Genomic DNA, 27,351 nt, shown 5'->3' with positions numbered 1-27,351 from the left:
GAAATAATAACAACTACCGTCATGGAAATAACCACAATTAGTCAACACATTATAGATACCTTACGGAAGCCTAAAGTTTCCCCGATAAAGAAAACTAGCTCAGATGCTTAACACTCGAAGAGAGGTACGAAGTTGGACAAAGAATTTTCGTTTCTACGCACCAGATAAAGCGTCTAATAATATTACATTAATGAATAATTATACTACGTATATGTCAGATGTCAGTTATTGCATAATTTGAATACGTTCTATTTTTTTGTTATTTCATTTCAGCATGGCTGATGTTAGCATACAATGAATAATTTGATTTTTACTTCTTCCAACGAGATAACAAGAAAATCAATTACAACTTACGTTCGTGTGACTCTGGCATTTAACAAAATTTCGTTTATTAGTCGGTCATCGATTATCAGGACCATATTTATTTTAAGATTATATAAATGTTTGTTCAGCTCTCAGAGATTCTTAAAATGTCTTACCAGATATATAACCTGGTATGTCAATGGGAAAAGTTTTATTTTACATTCTAGACTCTTATAAATATAATGCTCTGTGGTGAAATCTTCAATTTTCAGCCATATGTGTGCGTTGTCATTGTGAATCCTTTCTTACGTTAATTATACGTTATTGGGCTACTTTATGAATCATGTAACAAATTGTTCGAAGCCTTAACTGAAAACATATGCTTTCTTTTTAATGAGATCTTTATTACGTGCTTACAGGAAAAGAGTGCAGTAAACAACGTTAACAATTAATTTATATGAGTGTTGAGTGTGACAGGGCTGTTAATAGAGGTCAAAGATATTTCATTTCTGCCTATATTTTTATTTATCCGCTATTGCCTATATAGACTGGATTCACCAATTCTGTGTGCTTTCACTATTGCCTGTGGGTTTATAACCAATGTGTTCCCTTCAACGGCTCTGCACGCTGCCCAGTAGTGCGTAGTATGAGTATGAAGCGTTCACCAGCTGCAACAGAAATACGATAATTAACGTTTCTTGGTAACATACATTTTAGAGTTCCTGCATAATAAGTTTTAGTTAACGTAAATAGTTTCATTATAAATTCGTGAATCGAAGCTTCAAGTAAGCGAATGTCAATTAAAAACTGCCGGTAATTGCGATTTTATGAGCAACTCCAACTAATACTAAAATTGTGATGTGTACAGTAGCGTCAAGCTTCAAGGGACATTACAGCTGGCGAAGCGTTTTGAGGTACAGTTACCGCAGGAGAATTACAAGAGAAACGTGTGTCTAGAAATATGTCTAGTTCTTGGAGACAACATTGTTCCAAATGACCTGATTGAAAGGCAGGAAGGAAATCGAAAGACCACTAGTGAAATTCTGCTCTCCAGATACAAAAGAAAGTCATTTCTCCATCGAATAATGATAGATGATGATAAATGGATATATGTTAAGAATCCTAAGCGTCGTAAATCATGGGTGTGTCCACAGGAATACATGTCCCACAAGGATCCATCTTAGGGCCATTGCCTTTTCTCGTGTACGTTAATGATCTCTCATCAGTTACACTGCCAGAAGCAGAGTTCGTTTTGTTTGCAGATGACAAGTATTGCAATAAATAGTATGTCGAGTGTAGTTCTAGAAAGATCTGCTACTGATTTTCATGGATATTAATAAATGGATAAAAGCCAACTCACTGACATTAAACTTCGAAAAGACTCACTATATGCAATTCAGAACCTGTTAGAGGTTTCCACTCAGCATAAGCATAAAGTATGAAGAAGAGCAGATAGAGGTTGACAGTCTTAAATTCCTGGGACTACAACTTGATAACAAATTCAGTTGGGAGGAGCACACCACAGAACTGCAGAAACACCTTCACAAATCTGTATTTGCAATTCGAGTGTTAGCAGACATAGGCGACATAAAAATGAAAAAGCTTGCATACTTTGCCTACTTTCATTCCATAATCTCATTTTTTATAATATGTTGGGTAGCTGTTCAACTCAAAAGTTATCAGAGTCCAAAAGCCTGTAATACGTATTATTTGTCGAGTAAATTCACAGACGTCTTGTAGAAACCTCTTCAAAGAACTGGGTATACTAACTACTGCCTCTGTATATTTACTTCTTAATGAAATTTGTCCTATATAATATATCTCTTTTTCCAACAAACAATACATACATACAATACCAGGAACAAAAATGATCTGCACAAGGACTTAAAAGCACTCGCTTAAGTTCAAAAAGGGGTCCACTATTCAGGGACACTCATCTTCAATAATTTGCCAGCAAACATAAAAAATTTAGTTACAAATAAAGATCAGTTTAAAAGGAGCCTGAAAGACTTACTCCATTGACGAATTTTTTAATAGAAACAAATGATGTACTGTATATATTCATACTATTAGTATTGTTATTTCAGCTCTTTATTTAAAAAAATTGACATGTTCCATATCCACGAGGATCTCCTCAGGACGGATCTATGGAACCAAAAACTAATCTAATCTAATCTAGGCAAACCATCAACGTCCGCAGCAAGACCAAGTCGCTTTGCAAAGAAGACAATGCTCTGTGTCTGGTGGGATCACATGGATGTCATCTATTGTGAGAAGCTAAAAGCTGGTGAAACCGTTGACAGTGACCGTTACCAACAGAAAATGATCGATTTAAATCGAGCATTATGTGAAGAAATAACCGGAATATGGAAAAGGGCAACACAAAGTCATATTGCTCCATGATAGTGCCCCATCACACACAGAAAAACACGTCAGAGAAACGCTCAGGGTCTTCAGTTTTGAAATACTATTGCATGCATCCTATTCTCCAGACATGGTTCCGTCCAATTATCATCTATTTGAATCCCTGGGACATGCTCTCGCTGGACTACTATTTAATTCGTATGAAAATGTACGAAGACTAGTTTCCTTCAAAAGAACTTTTTTTTGCGTGGCATTCATAGCTTTCCGAAGATATGGGAGAAATGTGTAAATAGTAGTGGAGATTATTTTGAATAAAACAGCTTTTTTCCGTTCCAAAATACGGACGTGTAATTATTGCAACCAAATTCCAGTTTCATACTTACACCCCTGGTAATTTACAGTGGATATAACATTACAGGCGATCTTCGTTAATTGAAATCTAGCATTCCCAGTGATGCAACTCTTAATGAACCTCTCCGCCTTTGGTAAACACTTCATTAATTCTTTATCGCAAGGTATTTTAAATGAAAGCAGAGCGTAATAATGTAAAATTTTATAACAGCCGCTGACACCTCTAAAACGGTCTTCTTGTCTCATCTTTAGCATATCTGTCTGATGACAGGTCTCAATTAGAGGCTCTCCATCATGTCCTATTTTGAGCGTCTTCCTTCACTGTTTGATTGTTCATCCATTTCTACGTTCGCCCGTCACTTCAATCCTCTACTCACTTCTTCCTCTCATTCTTTCCACATTTTCTTTATAATTCTTTGTTACCGACAATCCCTGTGCAATATATGACCTAGCCCACAGCTTTTTCCTCTTATTTCGTCCCTAGTCTTTTCATTCTTAATTGTTTTCCTCTTAGAACTGATTCGTGAATGTAGCGCCCGGCATTTTTTCTGTTTCAATACTCATCGAAGGCTCATGTTTTTCTCCATCCTAGGAGCTGAACTGCACACAAAACCAAGTGCATAGCTCCACCTATTGTAGACAGGAATCGTCATCCTAAGCTGACTGTGTGAAAGGCGTGATGTATGACTCCCACAAGCAGCAACAGGGAAATAGTGAGTAACTCAAAATCTCTCTTAAGTCTAACAGACTTTTATGATCATCATTTCTAAACAGACTACTGTTATATCCTTCTCCACGACTACGCTTCAGTAGCCTGTACCTATTACTTAGCTGCAGTAAGTTTCGAAGCTCTGAAGCATTCGGTTTCAAGGAATTCAATATGTCTAGTTTCCTCTAGAGGGAGAGTTGAAAAAACTACTGTTTTCCTAGGACGATCTGAACTTGCAACCCAAGTTTCGAATTTCAGCAGGAAAAAGAAAGCTGATGACTAGCCTGATGAGTGATTCAGAGACGGGGACGGCATAAAATATATGTAACTCATTGTCCCAATTCATGTCTATAGTTTTCCGCCAGAAATTATCGCAACTAATAGTATTTAAAACGTTTAAATTTTGTTCATAAAGACTGATTAGCGAAAAATTCTTTTACGAGGTGCAGCAACAGAGCTGAATATATGAATTGCGTAACATAATGTAATGGCATGATTTGACTAGTGATGGCTGTGATACGTTTCTCGATGTCACAAATCGGCAATGGAATGCCATCGTCGTTCACTATTTAACTGAGTGTGAAAACATTTAGTTTACTGTGTACGTTCAGTACCATGGTGTAACAAAACTATCCTGAGATAATCCAACGTTGGATGACAATAACTGATAGTCGCTGTAATAAAGCTAAACTCGGTTTACTCTCTTTGTGTTTACAGATTACAGAGTCTCATTACTATAATATTTTGAAGATAAGGATACTAAAAATGATATTTTTAAAGATTGATAAGTTTATAGTCTGATTACTTACATCAAAAAGTAAAAAAACAAATTATTTATTATTTACTTCCAGTTGCGCAATTTCATCATGGGTCTCTAATAATACCGGTCTTATCATCATCATCATACAACACAAACATCAAGAGATATAAGCATCCGTTACATTCACCTACACTCCGCAAATACACATACAGGCATTACCACACAGCTCTTGCATATCCGCAAAGAAAGGGGTTCAATGTGTGGGGAAGAAAAGCACCCTTTCCGACTAGGTAGCTGAACTCCCTCAATAGGATTTCGCAGCCAACAACACCAAAAGACATTTAATTATCAAACTGATGGACGTATGTAATTTTTTAAGGTTTCTTAGTATCGTTAAATCTGACCTTTCTATTTAGGAAGCTGTACTGCAATAGTTTCCACAACGTAAGTAATACTTTATTATATTCGAAATAGTTCGGAACAAATTAAGAGTTTGTTTATTTTATCACTTTGGTTAGTTTCTTCTTCTTAATTTATCACTCTTTTTAGATTATTCTTCTTCTCCCACTTGTATCAATGTCTCTAGTAATCGGTTGATAGTTTTAATTACAATTGAATAAATGCTTTTGTTTAAGGAGTACGAGAGCGATCCAAATTATACTCAGTGATTAGTCTAATGAAGAGTATTGTATTCGGTTTCATGGTTTATTTTTCTCTGGCGCTGTAACATTCCACTTTCGTTGCAACATCTCAGATTTCAATATTATACAAATTGATAACTTCAATTACTGAAAAATACTGGTTTCACTGATATTTTGTTCCTATCTGAAGCTCTTTGAGTACCAGGAACCAGACACACTACATCGATAATCTCGCATTCTCTGCGCATGTCATGCTATTTGAAGTGTACTTCACAGAAGTCATGAATGATACCATAATCAATTTCAGGCGTATATCAGACTCAGTTATTAGGTCACAAAAAATTATACGTACATCGGAATCTTCATTATGGACTAGATTTTAACACGCTTTAATCAGTAAAGAATCTGCACAAAGGAATTTCGAAAAAAGGTGTTTATATAAAGACGCATTGGCTACTGTATGTAGAAAATGGGGAGTAGGTTACGAGAATATGAGACTTGTTGTTCAGTAATCACCTTTCTGTACTTGCGCTCTAGATATAACTTCAAAACTAACACGTTTTAAGTATTCTGAAAGTAAAAGTTATTTCTTGGTGTTTGTGTGCTCCATTTTGTCAGATGTGATTCTTGGGCATTTGCCTGCACTTTAATTAAAAATATATTTTTTAACTTGTGTGAATACGGTGTCTCTGTTTTTGCTGTTATAGGTGCAATATATTACTGATTGCAAAGCTATATAGCCTCATCTGCCTCTATACAGTAAGAAGAAAGATAAAGGGACTATAAATTAATTTCATTTCATAAATACACATACGGTCACCAAATGAAACTTATATAGACAATTCATTAAGTTACTTGTAATTTAATGTAAAGGAAGGACGTTGTGAGAGAAAAGTCACGTGTTTAGTGGAAGAAGAGTGTTTAGTAAGCTATATCAATCTTAAATAAATTTTTCTTGTATGTTACTCATTCTTAATAATATGAACGTCTGGATAGACCTATTTGCCTCATAATTCAATGTACCTAGATACTGTGTAAAAGGACGATGAAATATATAATGTATTATTTGAAAGGCCGGGCTACCACAGTTGAAAGTCACCATGGTGAATAAAATCTTCCGCTCTTGCTGTTTAATTACTTTTACGAAAAAGTCACTACGGTTTTCGCATCAACAGAGAACCATCCTCAGGCTACATATTTTGTAAACAGTCATGGCTCGACAAAGTGATTCGTTAGAGCAAAGTGCAGTTGTTCATCGTCACGACATAGATAGCACACTAAAAGCGGTAGTCCACGATTAAACTGATTGGAACTGCCGCGCACGGTGCCGAGGACAGCACAATACTGTACGGCGTCAGTGTTAACTGTCAATTTCACCGTGGACTGCCGCTTTTAGCGTGCTATTTGTTTCTGTCCTGACTATGAACTATGAGATTTGGCTCTAAGCAATCGCTCTGCGACCCCCTGACTGTTTAGAAAATCCTGTCACCTGAAGATGCATCGATGTGAAACCGATAGTAGCTTGTTAATAAAAGTAGTTTGACAGCCAGTGCGTAAGATTTTAGTCACAAAAAAAGGAATAATATGAAATGTATAATGAAAGAGACTATCATCAACTACACTGATTAATTATCATACCACAAATGCTGGTATGATGGAAGTCATACATTGCCTGACAAAAACAGTGAATCTCCAGAATACGTAGTTGGATGTCAGTACAACGACGTATACGTCCACACCATCTGCGGGCGTGTAAATGATTACAATTCTCTCTGACAAGTAGACCGACCTCCATGGAGCACCAGTGTTGTTTGTGTTTACTGGTGTGGCCAAGTCTCGTAGGATATAGAAGTGGCGTGAATGGCTTCAGATGTTGTGTGATCACTATGAAGGACACTGAGATGCCACGTGATCGGGTGAGGCGGCGTTATCAACACATGACAGTGTTTGAAGATGTCCTCAGGTCTGGTTTTGTAGTTGGCCGGTTGGCGGAAGCGTGCAACACCCAGATTTTTGGGCACTTGGTTGGGACATTGGCCCGGTGTCGGATTGCGTGGGGATGTGAAGGCGAGCACACTCGTCGTCAAGATTCCGGCCGTCCGCATCTGACCACCACAAGAAAGGACTGTCGTGCTGTGCACCAAACACAACGTAATGCGTTCACATTTGCGCTTGCCGTACGAGGAAAGCGATGGGGGCTGTAACATCTGTCATCCCACACTATTTTTTTGAGACTAGTAGCTTCCGGACTAGGAAATTACTGTCTAACGCGTAGGCTGATTAAATGATTATTATGATGATGGTGATGATGATGATTGGTTTGTGAGGCGCTCAACTGCTTGGTCATCCGTGCCTGCACAAAGTCATAATTTTTACACTGTCCAATTTTTACACAATCCAATCGACTTTCACATGCTCTCCGCCTTGTGGTAAAATAAACGAGCGCTAGAAAAAAGCAAACTTCAAACCTCCAGCTGAACCTCTCGTTCCTACTGAGGAGCTGAATAAGTACTTCGCCACACCTACATCTCTACATGAGCAACGCTCAAGAACGCAAATCCCCTGCGGTCGACAGAAAAGAATTATTTTCTGCAGCCGGTCTTAACAAAGTCAGGAAGTGAACTCCGCGATTTCGTTCTGCAGCTGTAGGACACGACAATATTACATCTACATCTACATCTACATCTACATCCATACTCCGCAAGCCACCTGTCGTTGTGTGGCGGAGGGTACCCTGAGTACCTCTATCGGTTCTCCCTTCTATTCCAGTCTCGTATTGTTCGTGGGAAGAAGGATTGTCGGTATGCTTCTGTGTGGGCTCTAATCTCTCTGATTTTATCTTCATGGTCTCTTCGCGAGATATACGTAGGAGGGAGCAATATACTGCTTGACGCCTCGTTGAAGGTATGTTCTCGAAACTTCAACAAAAGCCCGTACCGAGCTACTGAGCGTCTCTCCTGCAGAGTCTTCCACTGGAGTTTATCAGGAATACAGAAATACAAGTCGCTGAGGAAAGAAATAAATAGGAAGTGCAGGGAAGCTAAGACGAAATGGCTGCAGGAAAAATGTCAAGACATCGAAAAAGATATGATTGTCGGAAGGACAGACTCAGCATACAGGAAAGTCAAAACAACCTTTGGTGACATTAAAAGCAAAGGTGGTAAATTAAGAGTGCAACGGGAATTCCACTGTTAAATGCAGAGGAGAGAGCAGATAGGTGGAAAGAATACATTGAAAGCCTCTATTAGGGTGAAGATTTGTCTGATGTGATACAAGAAGAAACAGGAGTCGATTTAGAAGAGATAGGGGATCCAGTATTAGAATCGGAATTTAAAAGAGTTTTGGAGGACTTACGGTCAAGTAAGGCAGAAGGGATAGATAACATTCCATCAGAATTTATAAAATCATTAGGGGAAGTGGCAACAAAACGACTATTCACGTTGGTGTGTAGAATTTATGGGTCTGGCAACATACCATATAACTTTCGGAAAAGCATCATCCACACAATTCCGAAGACGGCAAGAGCTGACAAGTGCGAGAATTATCGCACAATCAGCTTAACAGGTCATGCATCGAACCTGCTTACAAGAATAATATACAGAAGAATGGAAAAGAAAATTGAGAATGCGCCAGGTAACGATCAGTTTGGCTTTAGAAAAAGTAAAGGTACGAGAGAGGCAATTCTGACGTTACGGCTAATAATGGAAGCAAGGCTAAAGAAAAATAAAGACACGTTCATAGGATTTGTCGACCTGGGAAAAGCGTTCGACAATATAAAATGGTGCAAGCTGTTCACGATTCTGAAAAAAGTAGGGGTAAGCTATAGGGAGAGACGGGTCATATACAATATGCACAACAACCAAGGGAGAATAATAAGAGTGGACGATCAAGAACGAAGTGCTCGTATTAAGAAGGGTGTAAGACAAGGCTGTAGCCTTTTGCCCCTACTCTTCAATCTGTACATCGAGGAAGCAACGATTAAAATAAAAGAAAGGTTCAGGAGTGGAATTAAAATACAAGGTGAAAGGATATCAATGATACGATTCGCTGATGACATTTCTATCCTGAGTGAAAGTGAAGAAGAATTAAATGATCTGCTGAACGGAATGAACAATCTAATGAGTACACAGTATGGTTTGAGAGTAAATAGGAGAAAGACGAAGGTAATGAGAAGTAGCAGAAATGAGAACAGCGAGAAACTTAACATCAGGATTGAGGGTCACAAAGTCAATGAAGTTAAGGAATTCTGCTACCTAGGCAGTAAAATAACCAATGACGGACGGAGCAAGGAGGACATCAAAAGCAGACTCGCTATGGCAAAAAAGGCATTTCTGGCCAAGAGAAGTCTACTAATATCAAATACCGGCCTTAATTTGAGGAAGAAATTTCTGAGGATGTACGTCTGGAGAAGAGAATCGAAGCATTTGAGATGTAGTGCTATTGAAAATTAGGTGAACTGATAAGGTAAGGAATGTGGAGGTTTTACGCAAAATCGGGGAGGAAAGGAATTTGTGGAAAACACTGATAAGGAGAAGGGACAGGATGATAGGACATCTGCTAAGACATGAGGGAATAACTTCCATGGTACTAGAGGGAGCTGTAGAGGGCAAAAACTCTAGAGGAAGACAGAGATTGGAATACGTCAAGCAAATACTTGAGGACGTAGGTTGCAAGTGCTACTCTGAGATAAAGAGATTAGCACAGGAAAGGAATTCGTGGCGGGCCGCATCAAACCAGTCAGTAGACTGATGACAAAAAAAAAAAAGAAACTCTCGGTACACCACAGCATCAGCTGCAAAAAGCCTCAGTGAACTTCCGATGTCATCCACAAGGTCATTTATGTATATTGTGAATAGCAACGGTCCTATGACACTCCCCTGCGGCACACCTCAAATCACTCTCACTTCGGAAGACTTCTCTCCATTGAGAATGACGTGCTGCGTTCTGTTATCTAGGAACTCTTCAATCCAATCACACAATTGGTCTGATAGTCCATACGCTCTTACTTTGTTCATTAAACGACTGTGGGGAACTGTATCGAACGCCTTGCGGAAGTCAAGAAACAAGGCATCTACCTGTGAACCCGTGTCTATGGCCCTCTGAGTCTCGTGAAAGAATAGCGGGAGCTGGGTTTTACACGACCGTCTTTTTCGAAACCCATGCTGATTCCTACAGAGTAGATTTCTAGTCTCCAGAAAAGTCATTATACGCGAACATAACACGTGTTCCAAAATACTACAACTGATAGACGTTAGAGATGTAGATCTATAGTTCTGCAAATCTGTTCGAATGCACTTCTTGAAAACGGGGATGACCTGTGCCCTTTTCCAATCCTTTGGAACGCTACGCTCTTCTAGAGACCTACTGTACACCGCTGCAAGAAGGGGGGCAAGTTCCTTCGCGTACTCTGTGTAAAATCGAACTGGTATCCCATCAGGTCCAGCGGCCTTTCCTCTTTCGAGCGATTTTAATTTTTTCTCTATCGCTCTGTCGTCTATATCTATATCTACCATTTTGTCATCTGTACGACAGTCTAGAGAAGGAACTACAGTGCAGTCTTCCTCTGTGAAACAGCTTTGGAAATGTTATCGCCACGAGTCGGTTTTCTGTTTCACTACTCAAGACAGATGGTCAGTTTCCTCGCCGATCCATTACCACCAATAATAACGTGTATTCTTATCCGTTCTATGACCTCCAGAATCTCCCCAATGATTGGTAAAAACGGACTCGGAAAACATCTGCCCAAAAAAGAAAATTACCAAAGAATTTACTGATTACAGGCCCATTTGCATTGTAGTAGCATTATCTGAGGCTTTATAATACATAGTTCACGATGAACTAACCACTTACTTAAAATCAAATAACCTTCTGGATGAACAAGAATCTGTTTTCCGGAAAATTCGCATGACGACGACTACTCTTATGAAAGTGATTGACGAACTGAAACAAGCTGTGGACGAACAAGAAGCTACTGTTATGTGCTTCCTGAATTTCAGCTAAGCCTTCAGCAAAGCCGACTTTAATATTCTACACGCTAAACTCAAAAGTTAAAACTTTTCTTCTAGTGTTGTACAATGGTTCCACTCCCACCTTACATGCCGCCAACAGTGTGAAATGAGCGGGACAAAGAAGTCAGGGGAGTAGAAGTATTAGGGGTTCCACAGGGAACAGTGTTGGGGGCATATCTTTTCTCATAATATGTTAATGACGTGTCGAGTATTATCTCCCATTGGAAATATCATTTATATGCTGATGACCTTCAGCGCAAAATCAACAAATTTGCGCACAGCCATCAACAACGTAAATACTGACTTACACACTTTATCAGAATGGATACGTACAAAGGTTTGAAACTTTGTCCATCTAAAACACAAGCAATTTTAGTCACTCACCAAAAGACGTATTATTCCTCAATTTAGAGAATTTCATCCGCCCTTAACCCTAAACAGCACAGAAATCATCTTTTCATCTTCTGCAAAGAATATGGGCATAGTTGTGGACCATCACCTAAACTGGATTGAACACACAACTGCTGCCTGTACGAAGGCGTCAGCGTCACTTTATTGATTACAGAAATATAAAAAGAAGTGTTTCCTTTCGAGCTTAAAAAGAACTTGTGGAGTTATTAAGACTGCCCACCCTTGATTATGGTGATCTCATTTCTCAAGGACTTTCGTATGAGCTCACTTCGCCTAGAATTGGCAATGTGTGCGATTCATTTGTGATGTACACTATTTCGACCATATCACTCTTGCCTACGGACAGTTATCATGGCTACGTGCCGACAAGAATAGAGATTATCATACCTTGTATTGGCCGTCCCTGGTAGCTGAGTGGTCAACGCTACGGAATGTCATGAATCACGGCCCGGGTTCTTTTCCCGGCTTGGTCGGAGAATTTCTCCGCTCAGGGACTGGGTGTTGTGTTGTCCTTATCATCATCACTTTATTCCCATCGAGACACAACTCGCTGAAGCGGCTTCAGCTCGAAAGACTTTCACCAGGCGGTCTACCAGACGGAAGGCCCTAGCCACACGGTATTTTCTTTTCCATACCCTGTATTTCCTGCATCGTCTTCTCAATCATTCCACTCCTTCCTGTTTATCTTCAACTCTTACGCTACCATCTGAACAGCACAGCAGCAATACTCGTTCCCAAAAACGTAAAATCCTGTCTGTACCACTAAAAAACACTGCCACTTTCACTAAATTATATTATGTATCAGGAACCCGACTTTGGAGCAATCTTTCTCAGAATATTACAGAAACTGAAATTAGCTTCAAACGACAGCTAATGACCCACCTTCTATCGCAACTGCTGTCTCTTCTTACAGGTTACTCTCATCAGCCATCCATCGCCCACCACTTCTCCCTCCCCTTCTCTACAGAGTTCTCTACAGAAATTCTTTCCTAGCAGCTACTGTTACGATCGTTTCAATCTTCTCCTCTTTCACTATCCCTTGCACTTCTTCTAATACCAAAAAGGCTTCAAAAGCGCCGAACTAATCATTATCATTCTTAATTCCTCCATTATTGAGTTATTATTATCAGTGTTATTATTACTGTAAATTACTTTTTGTTAATAAAGGAATTAGTGTTACTATTATTATTACTGGCCGGCCGAGGTGGCCAAGCGGTTCTAGGCGCTACAGTCTGGAACCACGTGACCGCCACAGTCGCAGGTTCTAATTCTGCCTCTGGCACTGATGTGTGTGATGTCCTTAGGTTAGTTAGGTTTAAGTAGTTCTAAGTTCTAGGAGACATATCACCTCAGATGTTCTGTCCCATAGTGCTCAGAGCCATTTGAACAATTTTATTACTGCAAATTAGTATTTTTATCAATAATGCTAATTACTGTTATTGTTGTTGCTACGTGTTAGTTTTTTGTATGTGCTGCTCTTGGTCAGAAGTAAGAGAGAGCCTTAAGTCGTTAATTAGGTCAGTCTAAATAAGCAAGAAGTAAGTAAATATTAGGCATAGCAACGTGTTTTGTTTTGTTGTTTCCTCAATGTCTAGCAGAGATGTAGCGGGGAGGTCGCCAGCAGAATACTTGGGCGTAAAGTGGAGAGCTGAGTGCTGCTCACCGAGAGGAAGGCAGGCTTGTTGATGGGATACAGGTGTCCTGCAGTGAGGACCAGCGGCTTCTCGGCGCGGCACATCAGGATTCGGATGGCGCGCCTGAAGCGGCTGCTCCCTGCCAGCCACGAGCTGTCGTACGCTGCCGCCGACACCGCCTGGCCCTGCAGCAGAACGCTTCCTGGCTATTCCTGCGTTGTAAAACGACATGTAATCTAAGGTTATGGTATAGCGGCATTTCTCTCAAGGAACTCTCCCATCCTTGTCACGCATCTCGTGCAGTCCGTTAGCCATTGTCGCCATTCGAAAATATTGCATAACCTTTTAGCTTAAATACTTGAATGTTTGTAACTTCGCGAAGGACAGGAAGAAAATTGTTGTGACTTGCACAAGGGAATCATTCATCTTCCCTGTTGTGGACTCCAGAACGTGTTTTGCGCCATATGGAGGAAGGGAACTGTATCTACCTTGCATATGATATGATAGTCTTCCAGTAATCCTCATAAGTGGATTGTGTATGTGGCCGGCTGTGCTGGTTTAAGGGCTAGTGAGAAGTTATAAGAGGCGATCATAAATCGTTCGTGTGAGGATGTTGCTGCAGCGTATATGCTGCATGGAGCGACTCCATACGAGGTATGTCCAGAAAGTAAGTTCCGATGAAGCTTTGCAGAGATGTGTCGGGTAGTGTCTCTAGTATGAGCGTCGATCGCATCAAGATGCTCTTTTCAGTTGTGAGCGCACTGTTAGCGAGAAAAGGTGCCGAGAACAACGATGTCTCCCGCCAAGTAGGAGAGCCAGCTGAGAGGCTTCGACTTAATGAATGCAGCGCACTGAACACAGCTGCCACGCACTTTCTTCTTCATGGCAATTCTCAGCTTCACTCTGTAGGGGCAGTGAAGACGCTCCTGCAGCGTTTTTGATGGGAAGTGTTCGATCATCCACGACACAGCCCTAATTGGCTCGTCCTGAGTATCATCTCTGTACACATGAAACGCTGGATACGAAGACAACACTTTGGACGCAGGCTACGCGCTGTACACCAGTGTAGAGAATTGTTGTTAAAGAACAGGCGGCGGTCTTCTATGACGATGGTGTTGGAGATTTGGTATAACAAATGTCGAAGTCTGAGCGGTGACTATGTAAAGAAGTATCGGGTAAGTGTAGCTATCTCTTGCAAATAAAATGATTCTGATTTTCACTGTGGTTTCCATTTAGCGACCGACCGGAACTTACTTTCTGGACAACTCTCGTATAAGCATCGACGTGTCGACGTGTTGGCAAGAGATTAGTGTGGCATTCATGACTTTCCGACTTCATGCGGTAAATGCGGAAACGTGAAGAGTGGCTTTTATTGTCAAATGGTCCAAATAGGACCAACGTGTACTTATTGTTTTCTTGCTCGCTGATGGAAAAACACCGGTGGATACCCATCGGAGAATGAAGAACGTGTATGGCGTTCCATGTCTGTCGGAAAACACCGTTCTGGAATGGTGCGCCAAGCTTCAAGCTGCTCCATGATAACGCGCTTCCCCATATCGCAAATATCGTAACACAGAAGTTATGCCAACTCAGGTGGGACACACTCGAGAACCCGCTATTTGCTCTTGATGTCTGCCCATGCGATTATCAAGCATTCGGCCCTTTAAAAACGGTCCTGAAGCGTCGACGATTCCTGACAGATGAGAATGTACAGCCGGCAGTTAAGGACTTCTTCCAGTAGCAGGACACGGTGTTTTACAACACGGGTATCGTGAAATAGGTGAGTCGGGGGGATGGTTGTCTCAATGCTAGCGGTGATTTTGCTTGACTTGCACACTAATTCTGGACTGTACGGCTTTCGAAAGGAAAATTTTTTGTCGTTCCTTATATTTCGTCAGTATATGCTACTATGATGGTTCCATTATTGTGTTATATTTTACTGTATGAAAATATAACTATCAACTGTGAACTTAATGACATCTTTCTTTCACTACTTTGATTATTTTTTGCCATTAGCTATTTGGAAAGTTTTATTCAGCAGATCGCTGCGTTTTATCTATAGGGCGAACTGTTATCAAGTAAAATGGTGCCCGTTGTTCTTCTAGTCAGATCAGCCTTACACATTGAAGCTACCTGTTTCATTCTGAACCCCTGAAATTACGAGACAAATCTTTCGCTATATCTAATAAATTTATGAAGTTTGTGTGCTTGTTATCAAGAGTAGACAGTGTCTCTCTATTGGAAAGTTCCGACGAGTGCAATGCAGCCTGAAGTCAGTAAGACAACATAATGAGATTTCTTCCAGTGATTTGTCTACAACGCGCAACAGAATGTGGCTGTACGACTTCTACACGACTGATCAGGGAATTAATTTCATTAATGATTTAAAAAGACATTTCGCAAGCAGGACAGATGATCTTGCTAGTTCCAGGATATGGAAAGGAGTTGTGGAATGCACATAGGTGAAAAGACCAGTGAACTACACTCCGTGAAAAAGGACGTTTATTCAGACGAAGCATTCTCTACTCGAGTATTAATAATCATTTAACAAATCAAAAATCATTTAAGGTTATTGTTCCTTACGAGGGTTGATTTCTTAACAAACTCTCTGGACACAGCTCTGTCAGCAAAGGGTCGCCTCACTGAAGGGTCGAACAAACTTTTTCTTGTGATTGTATTACAAATCAAACACTCGCTACAGCTGGAAGGGAAGTCTCAGCAAGGTAACTTCACTAATAAAAGAAAATCCTGATAACTGTACGAATTGCGAGCTCTTACCGCCAGACCTGGCTTGTGATAGATCTCTCTGCTCAAGGAAACCTCTAGAACGCAATGGAGAAATCCCAGCCTGGTTGAAAAATGAAAACATGTCGCCCTTCCAAAAGCTAAGCTGAAAGCCTATAAACTTAACGCAAGACAAATTTATCCACGTAATTACCTTCATAAATGAATTTAATTGCTTCCTTGATTACCTATATTATAAAATGTAATATGTGATTAGAATTTCAAACAAAATGTTTTACCTTAAGTGCGCTCAGAAATAGTACATGTTGCTCACCCCACCATCACACCACAACACCACAACTAAGAGATCATGAAACATTGCAAAACTTCCGAGACACTGTGGGTTGGTGCGACAACCCTGGGTGGGTGTTGCGGATAGCCAGTTCTCGCGGAAAATGACCCCATGGTTGCCGAATGCATCACTGTATGTGCCTCGTCACTCCATAGAATACAGCGCGGCAATCCATAGAACATTTCCCGACAGCATGTCATCAAATACTATCCGTGCCAGAAGCTGAAGAACGAATTCAAAACATTGCCTCAGATCACGAGGTTCCATTTGCAGCACGGTCCAGGTCTTCTATGGATACCAGTATAAAATAAGCCGCAAAACTTTCCGTAATGTTGACCATGGGTGGGCAACTCTCGTGACACTGCATGACTGCCACTATCTGAGGCATGTGTTGCATTGTCAGGAACAGAAAGCAAAACTCCGACAATAACTTCCAACGGGATAGGAAGGCTTCCTTTTCCATGGGTCACACCAAGCTCACCCGTTTTTCAAATTTCCGAATCGTCTCGTTTAAACCATTTAATAGCACTAGAGCTCTCCTCAGACTTTTCAGTCGCCGATACTCTCACAATGCAGCATTTTAATCGCTCCAGTTCACATAAAACAGTTTCACTAACAATGCAAAATATCCCTTCTCTATTGCTATACAGTTCACTGGTCTTATGTTTTGTCAAATGACAGCGTGGTTTTAATACCTTCACATAAACATTGTATAGCGCCACATTTGCAACTGGTGGCAAAAATTGGAACTATTTTTCCAGTGTAAATCAGTTCGTCATTAATGCTTTAGCATATATTCCAAGTTCAAGTACTAATAACAGCCCACACTAGGCCTCCGTGAATAGCTAAACTTTAATTGTGGGCATCCGGTATACGAAGAGCAAGTACTTTAACTCAATCCTGCAATCGCTAAAGAGTGTACTGATTGTCGCCACGGCCGCAAGTGGGACTAAGCTCAACGCCACGAAAACTCCAACAGGAGACGGAAGAAATCATTCAGTTAGAGGTCAATGAGTTGGCGTCGTCAATAAAATTAAATGCTTAACACTAGTTATACTGGAAAAAACTTGCAGAGGCAACACCCCAGAACTGCTCTCATTTCGAAAAACCATGGGAAACATCATACCTTGCGACTGGAAGACAATTTGCTATTCTCTTCCCACGAACGACAGATACACACGTCAATGAGAGTGGCATGCGGATACCTCTGAAGGAACAGGAAATTATCCAAAATAACAGTCGTGACCAATAACGTCTGCCATTACGATTATTTTTTAGATTAATGTTGCACTACATCGTGATTTCATTTTTTCTTTAGGCAATGTTGTAAACAGTGTCAGTTTCTAAGCTTATTTACAGGACTGCAATTGGTACAATAGTGGCGATAATTATTAGTCTGCAATTGAACTAAATATTGATGTAATGTTGTTCAGTACACCGTCTTCAGTTATCAACAGAAATATCTGCACTTACACCCATTGCATACTGTATATAACGAGAAAAACTGTTTATGGTATGTCACTGACACAAGCGAATATATCTGAAGAAAGTCTGTGGTTGAACACCCTGCCTACAACGAAGTCATACGAAATGGCGCACAGTTTCTGATAATGCCACGAAACGAAATTGGGTGTATCTCTCATGATATTCACTTAATTGTATTTGGGATAACTAAGGAACATGTATAATTGAATGATCACACTAAGACTTCAGATACCTGAAGTTTTTGTGCCCTAACGAACACTTTCAACTTAAATTAAAACGTGATGTTTAAGTCGTTTTCAAATGCACTTGGAGTCTATTGACAATACAACTTGCAAAACAATGCACACCAGTTTGTGATCTATGCAAAAGATATTAACAACGGTAATATTAAAGAGCCAAGACAGAGATGTTATGACGATCTGCAATCGTGTCAAACATTTTTAGGTTTTGACATGTGCTGAAGCGCAGTTGTATCACTTGATAATAGCCACATGATCAAAATTGCAATAGTGGGTTGTAAAAATAAATAACTTTACACTCAACGGTGACCATGATGTTATTTACAAAATTTTACGCGTCTGTGAACATCAGCTACGAGATATTAATCTATACATTGTGGCAACTGCTATATGATACTACATCAATGGAGAAAAAAATAAAGAAAACTCGAAAAGTATGGATGGTCCTCGTGCTCTGAGGTGTTGCACCACAGAAAGACATCATTGGCAAATGAAAAATTTTCTCCAGCCATCACAATGTCAACTCAAGCCAGAGAGCTACATAGGGAGTCAGACAAACAGCCAGAGTACCAGTATTCCAAATGATATGGCACATCCCGGAAGCCATTGCTTCACCTCGTACGATTGAGAAGTCTGAACTAACAGGTCTTCTTTAAATCTCCGACCGAAGGCTGGCGATTCACCATCGTACTCCATGCCTCGCAGAATTGTAACATCTAACTAAATGTAATGCTCCTTCATTACAGCAGAGAGCGCCTATTGGCTTTCACCGCCGTATTGCATGCTTCACGGAACTGTAACACTTAACTCGAAATAATGTAATGGTACTTCGTTACAGCACAGAGCACCAACTAGCCGTCGCCACTGTACTCCATACGTTGTGGAATGGTAACACTTAATTCGATGAAATCTAACGCTGCTTCCTTAGACCACAGAGCGTCAATTGGCCTTCGCCACTGCATTCCATGTTTAGGGGAATTATAACACATAACCCCTAACAAATCTAAGGCTGATTTACTATGGCACAGAGCACCAATTGGCCTTCACAACCAGTTTCGTGGAACAATAGCTCTTAACACTATTTAATGTGACTCTACGTCATTACAGAACAGAGCGCCAACTGGCCATCACCACTGTACTCCATGCTTCGTGACATTCCAAGACTTAACTCGAAGGAATGTAACGCTTCTTCATTACAGCACAGACGAGTAACATATCTCCGCCACTGTACTCCATGATTCGCTGAACTGTAAGACTTTATTCGAAGGAATGTATTGCTACTTCATTACAGCACAGACCGCCAGCAGGCCTTCTCCACCGTACTCCATGATTCGTAGACTTGTAAAACTGAACTCAAAAAAATATAATGCTACTTCATTACGCCATAGAGAGCCTGCCAGCGTTTGTCACTGTTCCCCATACTTCGAAGAAATAAATATGACGCTACTTCATTACAGCACAGAACACCAACTGTGCTTCCACATTAAGCCTACTTTGTAGCACTGTACATGGTTACGCAAATAATGAGTCAGAACGCTAACTTTCTCATCTAGTTACATACAGCGTGTACTAACAAACAGAGAAGCAAAACTTGAGGTATTCTGTGCCTGTCTTGATTGTCGTTGGCTCACCTGCTCCATAACGTTGTGCGCCGCCCAGCAGTAGAGGAACACCTGCGCCCCCGGCGTTGGCAGGAAGATCGCGCATCTGCAGGCGGCGCTGATGTCCTCGCTCTGTGACGAAAGACAGAGGCAGGCATCAGATACAGCACGTACACAGCAGCCAGATCTTACGTAAAAGATATTTTATTCTCTGATGGTATCAAATTGTTAGTAATCTTCAAGGAATATGTAATGTTACTGACCATTAAAACTTGAACACGACAAAGTCGGCATGCAACAAACGTCAAATTAACATGAAATGAAGTAGTGCTTGTATATGTACGGGGAGCGATTAGTAAGTAATGCAACACACATATCTTCTGAAAGCAGGTTGGTTCTATTCAGTATTCTAATACACTATTTTGGAAATTTGTGGTAAGTTCCTTGGGGTCAAACTGCTGAGGTAAGCGGTACCTAGGCTTGCACACTACTTAATCTAACTTACACTAATTTACGCTAAGGAGAACCCACTCACTCATGCCCGAGGGAGGACTCGAAGTCCCGACGATGGGAGCCGCATGAACCGTGGCAAAGCGCCTTAAGCCGCGCAGCTATTCCATTGGCCCAATACACTATATTATTCCCCACTCTTTTGGCTACAAAGTCCATCATTTGAATATAATCTGCTTTCAATACAATGGACTTACCCCATCTTACTGAGAGGGCCTGTATGACCGCCTGCTATCACTTCGTTTGTTGACGGCGGAGTCAACGCCTTGCTGCATGAATAACCTATCCATTATCCACGTACTGCTTCCCACGGAGTGCGTGCTTCACAGACCAAACGGGTGGAAGTTGGAAGGTGCGATATCAGAGCTGTAGGGTGTACGAGCAAGAATCGTCCAATTGAATTCTGTGAGCTCCTCTCGGGACCTTGCGTTGCCATGAAGAAGGAGTTCTTTTGCATTCTTGTGGCGACTAAAGCGCTGGAGCCGTTTCTTCAGTTTCCTGAGGATGGCACAATAAACTTCATAGGTCACCATTGCACCCCATCACTTCAACCCGTTCATAGTTCCAGAAGACGGTCGCCATGGCTCAGGGCACCGGTTTGAACTTTTTTCTTGGTAGGTGAGGTAGTGTGGCGCCACTCTATGGATTCCCGTTTTGTTTCCGGTTAGAAGAGATGAAGCCATGATTCATCGTCTGTGATGATGTTCAACAAAATGTTTTCACGATCAGTCTCGTAAAGCACAAGCAATTCCGCCGTTGTTCTTCATGGGCTACTATTGGGCGTCGAAGAACCCGAAGTGCTGAGCGAGTCTGTCAGTACTACCAACAGAGACGTCCATTTGAGAAGCGAGTTGTTTAATTGTGTTCCGTCTGTCAGCCGGAATGAGAGTGTCGCACGTTCCAACAGTGCAGGAGTCACATCTGGACACGTGGGAGATCGCATAGGTTTGCGTTTCTTAGTTGCGATTATGACAGACGGGGGGGGGGGGGGGGGGGGGCGCAACGACTCACCGTGTTTTTGTTCACTGCCAGGTCTCAGTACATTTTCTGCAAGCGCCTATGAACATCTGCTGTGCTCTTTGTTTCCGTGAAAATCAATGACAGTTCTTTGCTTGGTTCGGACCTCCGTTACAGACACCATTTTGAAGGCTACATGTACCGGAACTTTATGAAAGTATAAAAGTTGAAGAAAGAATATTTCATGGCGTTCTACAACTAGTTGCGAATTTTTTAACAGAAACCTAATGTGTTGCAATGGTTACTGAAGGCCACTAGTAAAGGACTATAATTTCAATGTAACTACACAAAGTAGGAAGGAGCACGTCATATACATTCCTTATATTATAAATGTAGCGATTAGGGCAGGTAGTAACAAATTTGATATCGTTCTAAACCCATTATCCGAAATTACCATGAGCACTTAATCAGAAATATCTTAGATTTCCTCGTTAGAGGCCGGCCGGGGTGGCAGAGCGTTTCTAGGCACTAGTCTGGAATCGCGCGATCGCTACGGTCACAGGTTCGAATCCTGCCTCGAGCATGGATGTGTATGATCTCCTTAGGTTAGTTAGGTTCAAGTACTTCTAAGTTCTAGGGGACTGATGACCTAATATGTTAAGTCTCATAGTGCTCAGAGCCATTTGAACCTCATTAGAGGCCCTAACTCTTCGAATCTATATTTGGAAACAGTGATCATAAAGGTGTTACAGCATCGTTAAACATGGCTCCAAATAGTGAGGTAACAAAAGATTTCTGACTAGAATGTGCGATAAGGAACGGATTTCAGATTTATTTATGCACACTGAATCGAGTAATGAACATGTTTACCAAGGGCGGGATTCGAAGCCGAGTCTCCTGTTCACTAAGGCAGATTCGCTAACCACTACGCCACCCTGGCATAGTAGATTTGCACAGCTCCACGGACCACCCTACGACCCCTGCATCTTCAAATTCCTATTCACGTCTCGTTTCATTCGACGCTGCAGCCTGGATACATACACCATAAGTGTTTGAGAATTGAGAAGGTCACTAGAACCATATAGTTTCATTTGACTACAGCACCTATGCCGGGGTTTCAGCTATAATGTCACGATTCGTTCGACGCTGATGTGCTATTCCAATACAGTTGGAGATCGTTTGGAATGGCTGTTTGAGTTTAGGGTGAATAGCTAGTGGGCTGAGGTGTGAGTGAGAATTTGGATTCAGGAGATGGGTGTGCTAGGGTAGTCTGTGCGTTTGTGCAAAGCTATTGTGCCAGGGTGGCGTTGTGGTTAGCGCATCACAGCAGGATATCCGTCTTCGAATCCCAGCTTGGTACAAATTTTCAATCCTCGCTTCAATCAGTATATACACGTCATAGGTTTAGAGTTCGGATTCCTTGAGCGGTCAATATGAAACATTCATCATCAGGACTGAACCACAAATTTTACAATGTTCACAACTACTATACAAGACATCTTAAGACAGAAATGTGTCGAGCGATGTTATGAGGGATGGGAAAGAACCACCATGGCTCGACGGCTACGTTAGAAAGATGCCCCGAAAGTAAAGAAAGACAGGTTCACTGCTGTTTTAACGTAGTCAAAGCGTCATAGACGAACAAAAAGTGAATGAAACCAAAATTAATGTGAGGAAATCCTTTCATTGAGGGTTCAACGGATTCAAAAGTAAAATTTTATCTACCGATATGATAGAAGATCCTAAGAAGTTTTCGTCTCACGTCAAATCTTATTAAACAGTCAAAACTAGCTTTTCATACACTCTATGACAGTAATAGCATCGCAACGGAGGACAATAGAAAGATGGCCGAAGTACTAAACACATTTTTCCGAAACTATTTCGCCGAGAAATATCGTACTGTGGTTCCATGTAAAAATTCCACACGAACATCAGGATGATACATATCGAAATAAATGACCACAATATACAAACTCAATTCAAATCGTACAACAGAGGAAAGTATACCGGACCTGACAGGATCGATATGCGATTCAAGGCCTGTATAGCATCATAGTATAAAACTGTATGTCGACGGAGGAGCGAAAGTTCATAGTGATTTGGAAAAAGCACCTGCCATTCACGTTCTCAACAAGGGTCGTCGAACAGACGCATAAAACTATAGTTACATACGGCTGACGTCAGTGTGTGGTAGAATTTTAGAACTTGTATTGTACTCGCGTGTTATATTTCTTGGGACTGAAAATCTCCTCGGTTGGAACCAACATGGACTCGGCAAACAACGATCGTGGAAACCCAACTCGCTGTGTTCGTCCAGGATACCCAGACATCAGAATACAGATGTCACGCTCCTTGACTTTCGGAAGGCGTTCAATACGTCCACCTAATGATCCAAATGCTTTTCGAAATTTGTGGTAAGGTCTTACGGGACTAAATTGCTGAGTTCATCGGTCCCTAATCCTGCATAGTACTTAATCCAACTGAAAATAACCTACGCTATAGACAACTCACACACACACACACACACACACACACACACACCCATGCCCTAGGGAGGACTCGAACCTCCGACGGGGGGGGGGGGGGGGAGGGGGGAGCCGCACGAACCGTGACGAGGTGCCGGTGACCGTGCGGCAACCCCGCACGGCGATGCTAGCGCACGGAATATCCAAACGAGATGTGTGATTCGACTGAAGAGTTTCTAGCAAACAGAAAACAATATGTCTTTTTTAAAGGAGAAATAGCTTCAGACGTAAAAATATCCCCAAGGTAGCCTTAGAGGATCATTACTTTACACAATATTTATGTAGGTTACATAGTATGGTTCACATGGCTCTGAGCACTATGGGACAGCTGCTGAGGTCATCAGTCCCTAGAACTACTTAAACCTAACCAACCTAAGGACATCACACACATCCATGTCCGAGGCAGGATTCGAACCTGCGACCGTAGTGGTTGCCGGCCGGCGGTTACATAGCAGATAACGCTGTTAGTTCCATGACACTGCTTCTGATGTACACACAGAAATTACAACGGTAGATAATTTGGCGAAACGGAGGAAAACCGGCAGAGGAACGACGCTTGGTACAGAGAGTGGCAATTAAAGATGAGCGGAAACAGATGTATCATGTAGATAGGCAGGACACAGTCTTGTACGTCGCACGATTGGTTCAAATGGTTCAAATGGCTCTAAACACTATGGGACTCAACTGCTGTGGTCATTAGTCCCCTAGAACTTAGAACTACTTAAACCTAACTAACCTAAGGACATCACACACAGCCATGTCCGAGGCAGGATTCGAACCTGCGCGCCTAGAACCGCGAGACCACCGCGGCCGCACGATTGCAGAACAATCACTACTAACAGCCACATCCATAAAATATCTAAGATATGTGTACGGAGCGATTTAATGTGGAATGATTATATAGAATAAACTGCAAGTAAGGCAAGTACCAAACTTAGTTAACGGCGTGTGACAAGGGCCTCCCGTCAGGTAGACCGCCCGCCTGTGCAAGTCTTTCGATTTAACGCCACTTCGGCGACTTGTGCGTCGATGGGGATGAAATGATGATGATTAGGACAACTCAACACCCAGTCCCTGAGCGGAGAAAATCTCCGACCCAGCCGGATATCGATCCCGGGCCCTTAGGATTGGCAGTCTGTCGCGCTGACCACGCAGCTACCGCGGGCGGACAGTACCAAACAGATTCATTGGCATAATCGTCAGGATATTTTGCCCATCGAAAAGAGAAGGTCCCGAGTTCGAGTCTCGGTCCGTCACACAGTTTTAATCTGCCAGAAAGTTTCATATTATAGCACACTCCGCTGCAGAGTAAAAGTTCAATTCTGGAAACAAAGGCTGTAGCTTACAAAGCCCTCCTCGATCAATAGCTAAATATTCCTCTTCACTCTGTAAGAGTAAAGTAAGGTGTCATGTTGTATGAATTGCTCCGAAAGGCAGGTTCTCCCGCACAATTGGCAAGGCTTTTCCTATCTTTTGCGTCCTCAGGCACCTTTACGTCACGAAGTAGGAGAGTTATGTTTTGTAGTGTACCTGTCATGTTTACGCGACTGTAATAAATGTGGTTGTACGTAATGCCATGTTCGCATTGGAGATGACAGAAGGGACAGGTTGGGACTCTGTGCCGGCATATAACCCACTTCTCTAGGAGCACCAAGAGGCCCACCGAAAATGTTTACATCCGACAGACGGATCATCATCAGCAGTGCTGCATCTGCTCAATTCGTGAGGCACTGTGGAGAAACTTGGAATTCAATCCAACATAGGTGATCGGGGATTTTGTGCCACCACCTCTCTTTTCCCTTCTGCCTTAAAGGGAAAGCTGTCAACAGCAGCCGGCCCACCCGGACGGACATTCATCCAAGTACTGGCCACACCCGATGGTATCGAGAAGCGACGTACCCACCTCGGCACAGCCATCAACATCAACCTGTAATTCTACCAGATAGGATTGATGGATGAAATAGAGAAGGTCCTTGGAGGAGCGCTTTCGTTACAGGTTCATTTAATAAGTGCGAATGTGTCAGGGAGATTGACAGCAAACTGTAATGTCAGAAGTTACAACAGAGACATCGTGCATCACGGTGTGGTATCCTAGTAAAATTATGAGGGCGTAAGTTCATAGAAGAGACAACCAAATTTTTTATCCTCCAAGGTATATCTCGCGAAAACACCATGGAGGTAGAATTAGATTCGAGCTCACACAGAGCGTTACCAGCAATCTATCTTCCCGCAGACCATTCGCGACTGTAAGAGAAGGGTGAGCCAAGTGACCGGGTCACGCATGGTAATTTCTGCCACACGCAATACAGTGGCTTGCGGAAATTTAGATGTAGATGAAATGAAACACTACGCGGCGTGCTTCCCAACCAGAAATCGCTTTACGTTTATGATCACTGCTGTAACACATACATATGTAGGAGATAATGAAGGGATGACACACTAGTTACGACTCTCAGTAAACACGCAATGAAAATGTTTGGTGATTACATGATAGAAATGAACTTTCCCTTCTTACGAAAGTAAGGTGAGGTTCGTCGGGTTTAAGAAACGAAGCTTAGGTACAAATTTTCACGTAATTTGAGATAGGTAAAAGCATAATGTCGGCCTTGCCGCTCTGGTAACACAGGTTGCCGTCAGATTACCGAAGGTAAGCTCTGTCGGGCTGGATGGGTGACCGTTCAGATCTGCGAAGCACTCTTGGCAAGCGGGGTGCACTCAGTTGGGAGGAGCTACTTGCTTGAGAAGCAACGGTTTCGGTCACGAAAACCGTCAACAGCCGGGTGAGCGGTCTGCTCACCATGTGGCCCTCCATATACGCATCCAGTGATGCCTATCGCTCAGGATGACACGGTGGTCGGTCGGTACCGATGGACCTTCAGGCGACTGTTCGGACGGAGTATATTTTAGTTTACTAATAAGCAAAACGCAGGGAGATATCGCAGATAAAGTAAATCTGATGTTAAGCTTCTATTAGGTTAGGTGGCACACTGGTTAAGGCCTGAACCCACATTATGGAAATACGGTTTTAATTTTCCCGTTTAACCATTCACATTGATGATTTTCCTGGTTTTTTAGTCCATTAATATGGATAATAGGATGGTTTCTGTGAAAAGAATACGGTTTATTCTCACTCTTGTCCTGTGCGAGCTTGTGATCTGTCCGTAATGACATCGTCGTCAATTAGATGTTAGGCTCCACCTTGCTTTCTTTCCGGTTAAGCTTCCATCCTGTGAAAGACACGGAAGAAACGCATCTCTCTCGAGTTCGACCATATTCAAAAAAAGAGGAAAAAGCCAGCACAAACGAAGGGAACATTTTTCAGAAAAAAAACAGCATTAAACAGTGGAATAAGGTAGAGGACGAAGATTTTCTAACTGTGCGGATGCTACACACTAAATGTATTGTATAAAAGTAACATGTAAATATTATGATAACAGAAAAGCAGAAACTGAAACATTTAAAAATCAGTGATTCCAGTTATTTTCCTCATGAGCCATGAGTCTTCTGAAGTGGCCCGCCAAAAAACTCAGTTCTTGTGCCAACCTCTTCATCTCAGAGTTGCACTGCACCCTACGTTCTCAATTAATTGTTCCATTTATTCCAAACCCCGTTTCTCCCAAGGTTTTCGCCTTCTATAGCCTCCTGTAATACCGCAGAAGTTATTCCTTGATGTCCTAAAATATGTTCTACCGTTGTGCCCCTTCTTTTTCTCAATGCTTTCCATATGCTCCTTTCTTCGATAACTCTGAGAAGGATCATCTCATTTCTTATCTTATC

The 27,351-nt window shown here is 41.7% G+C and overlaps 1 protein-coding gene across 1 annotated transcript in view; it reads right to left on the bottom strand.

Annotated features, from left to right (window-relative positions):
• Window positions 1–762: 762 nt before the first annotated feature.
• Window positions 763–27,351, bottom strand: part of LOC126285216 (odorant receptor Or2-like) — a 40,538-nt gene continuing 13,949 nt past the window's right edge. Inside the window, exons 3-5 of the mRNA XM_049984519.1 lie at window positions 19,613–19,714; window positions 13,211–13,366; window positions 763–971 (exon numbers count right to left, since the gene is read on the bottom strand). Coding sequence (XP_049840476.1) covers window positions 915–971; window positions 13,211–13,366; window positions 19,613–19,714 — 315 coding nt within the window. The 3' untranslated portion in view covers window positions 763–914. The remainder of the gene's footprint in view (window positions 972–13,210; window positions 13,367–19,612; window positions 19,715–27,351) is intronic.

This window comes from Schistocerca gregaria, chromosome 8 (assembly GCF_023897955.1).
Source record: "Schistocerca gregaria isolate iqSchGreg1 chromosome 8, iqSchGreg1.2, whole genome shotgun sequence".
Lineage (NCBI taxonomy): Eukaryota > Metazoa > Arthropoda > Insecta > Orthoptera > Acrididae > Schistocerca > Schistocerca gregaria.
This window is presented reverse-complemented; position numbering and strand designations above follow the sequence as displayed.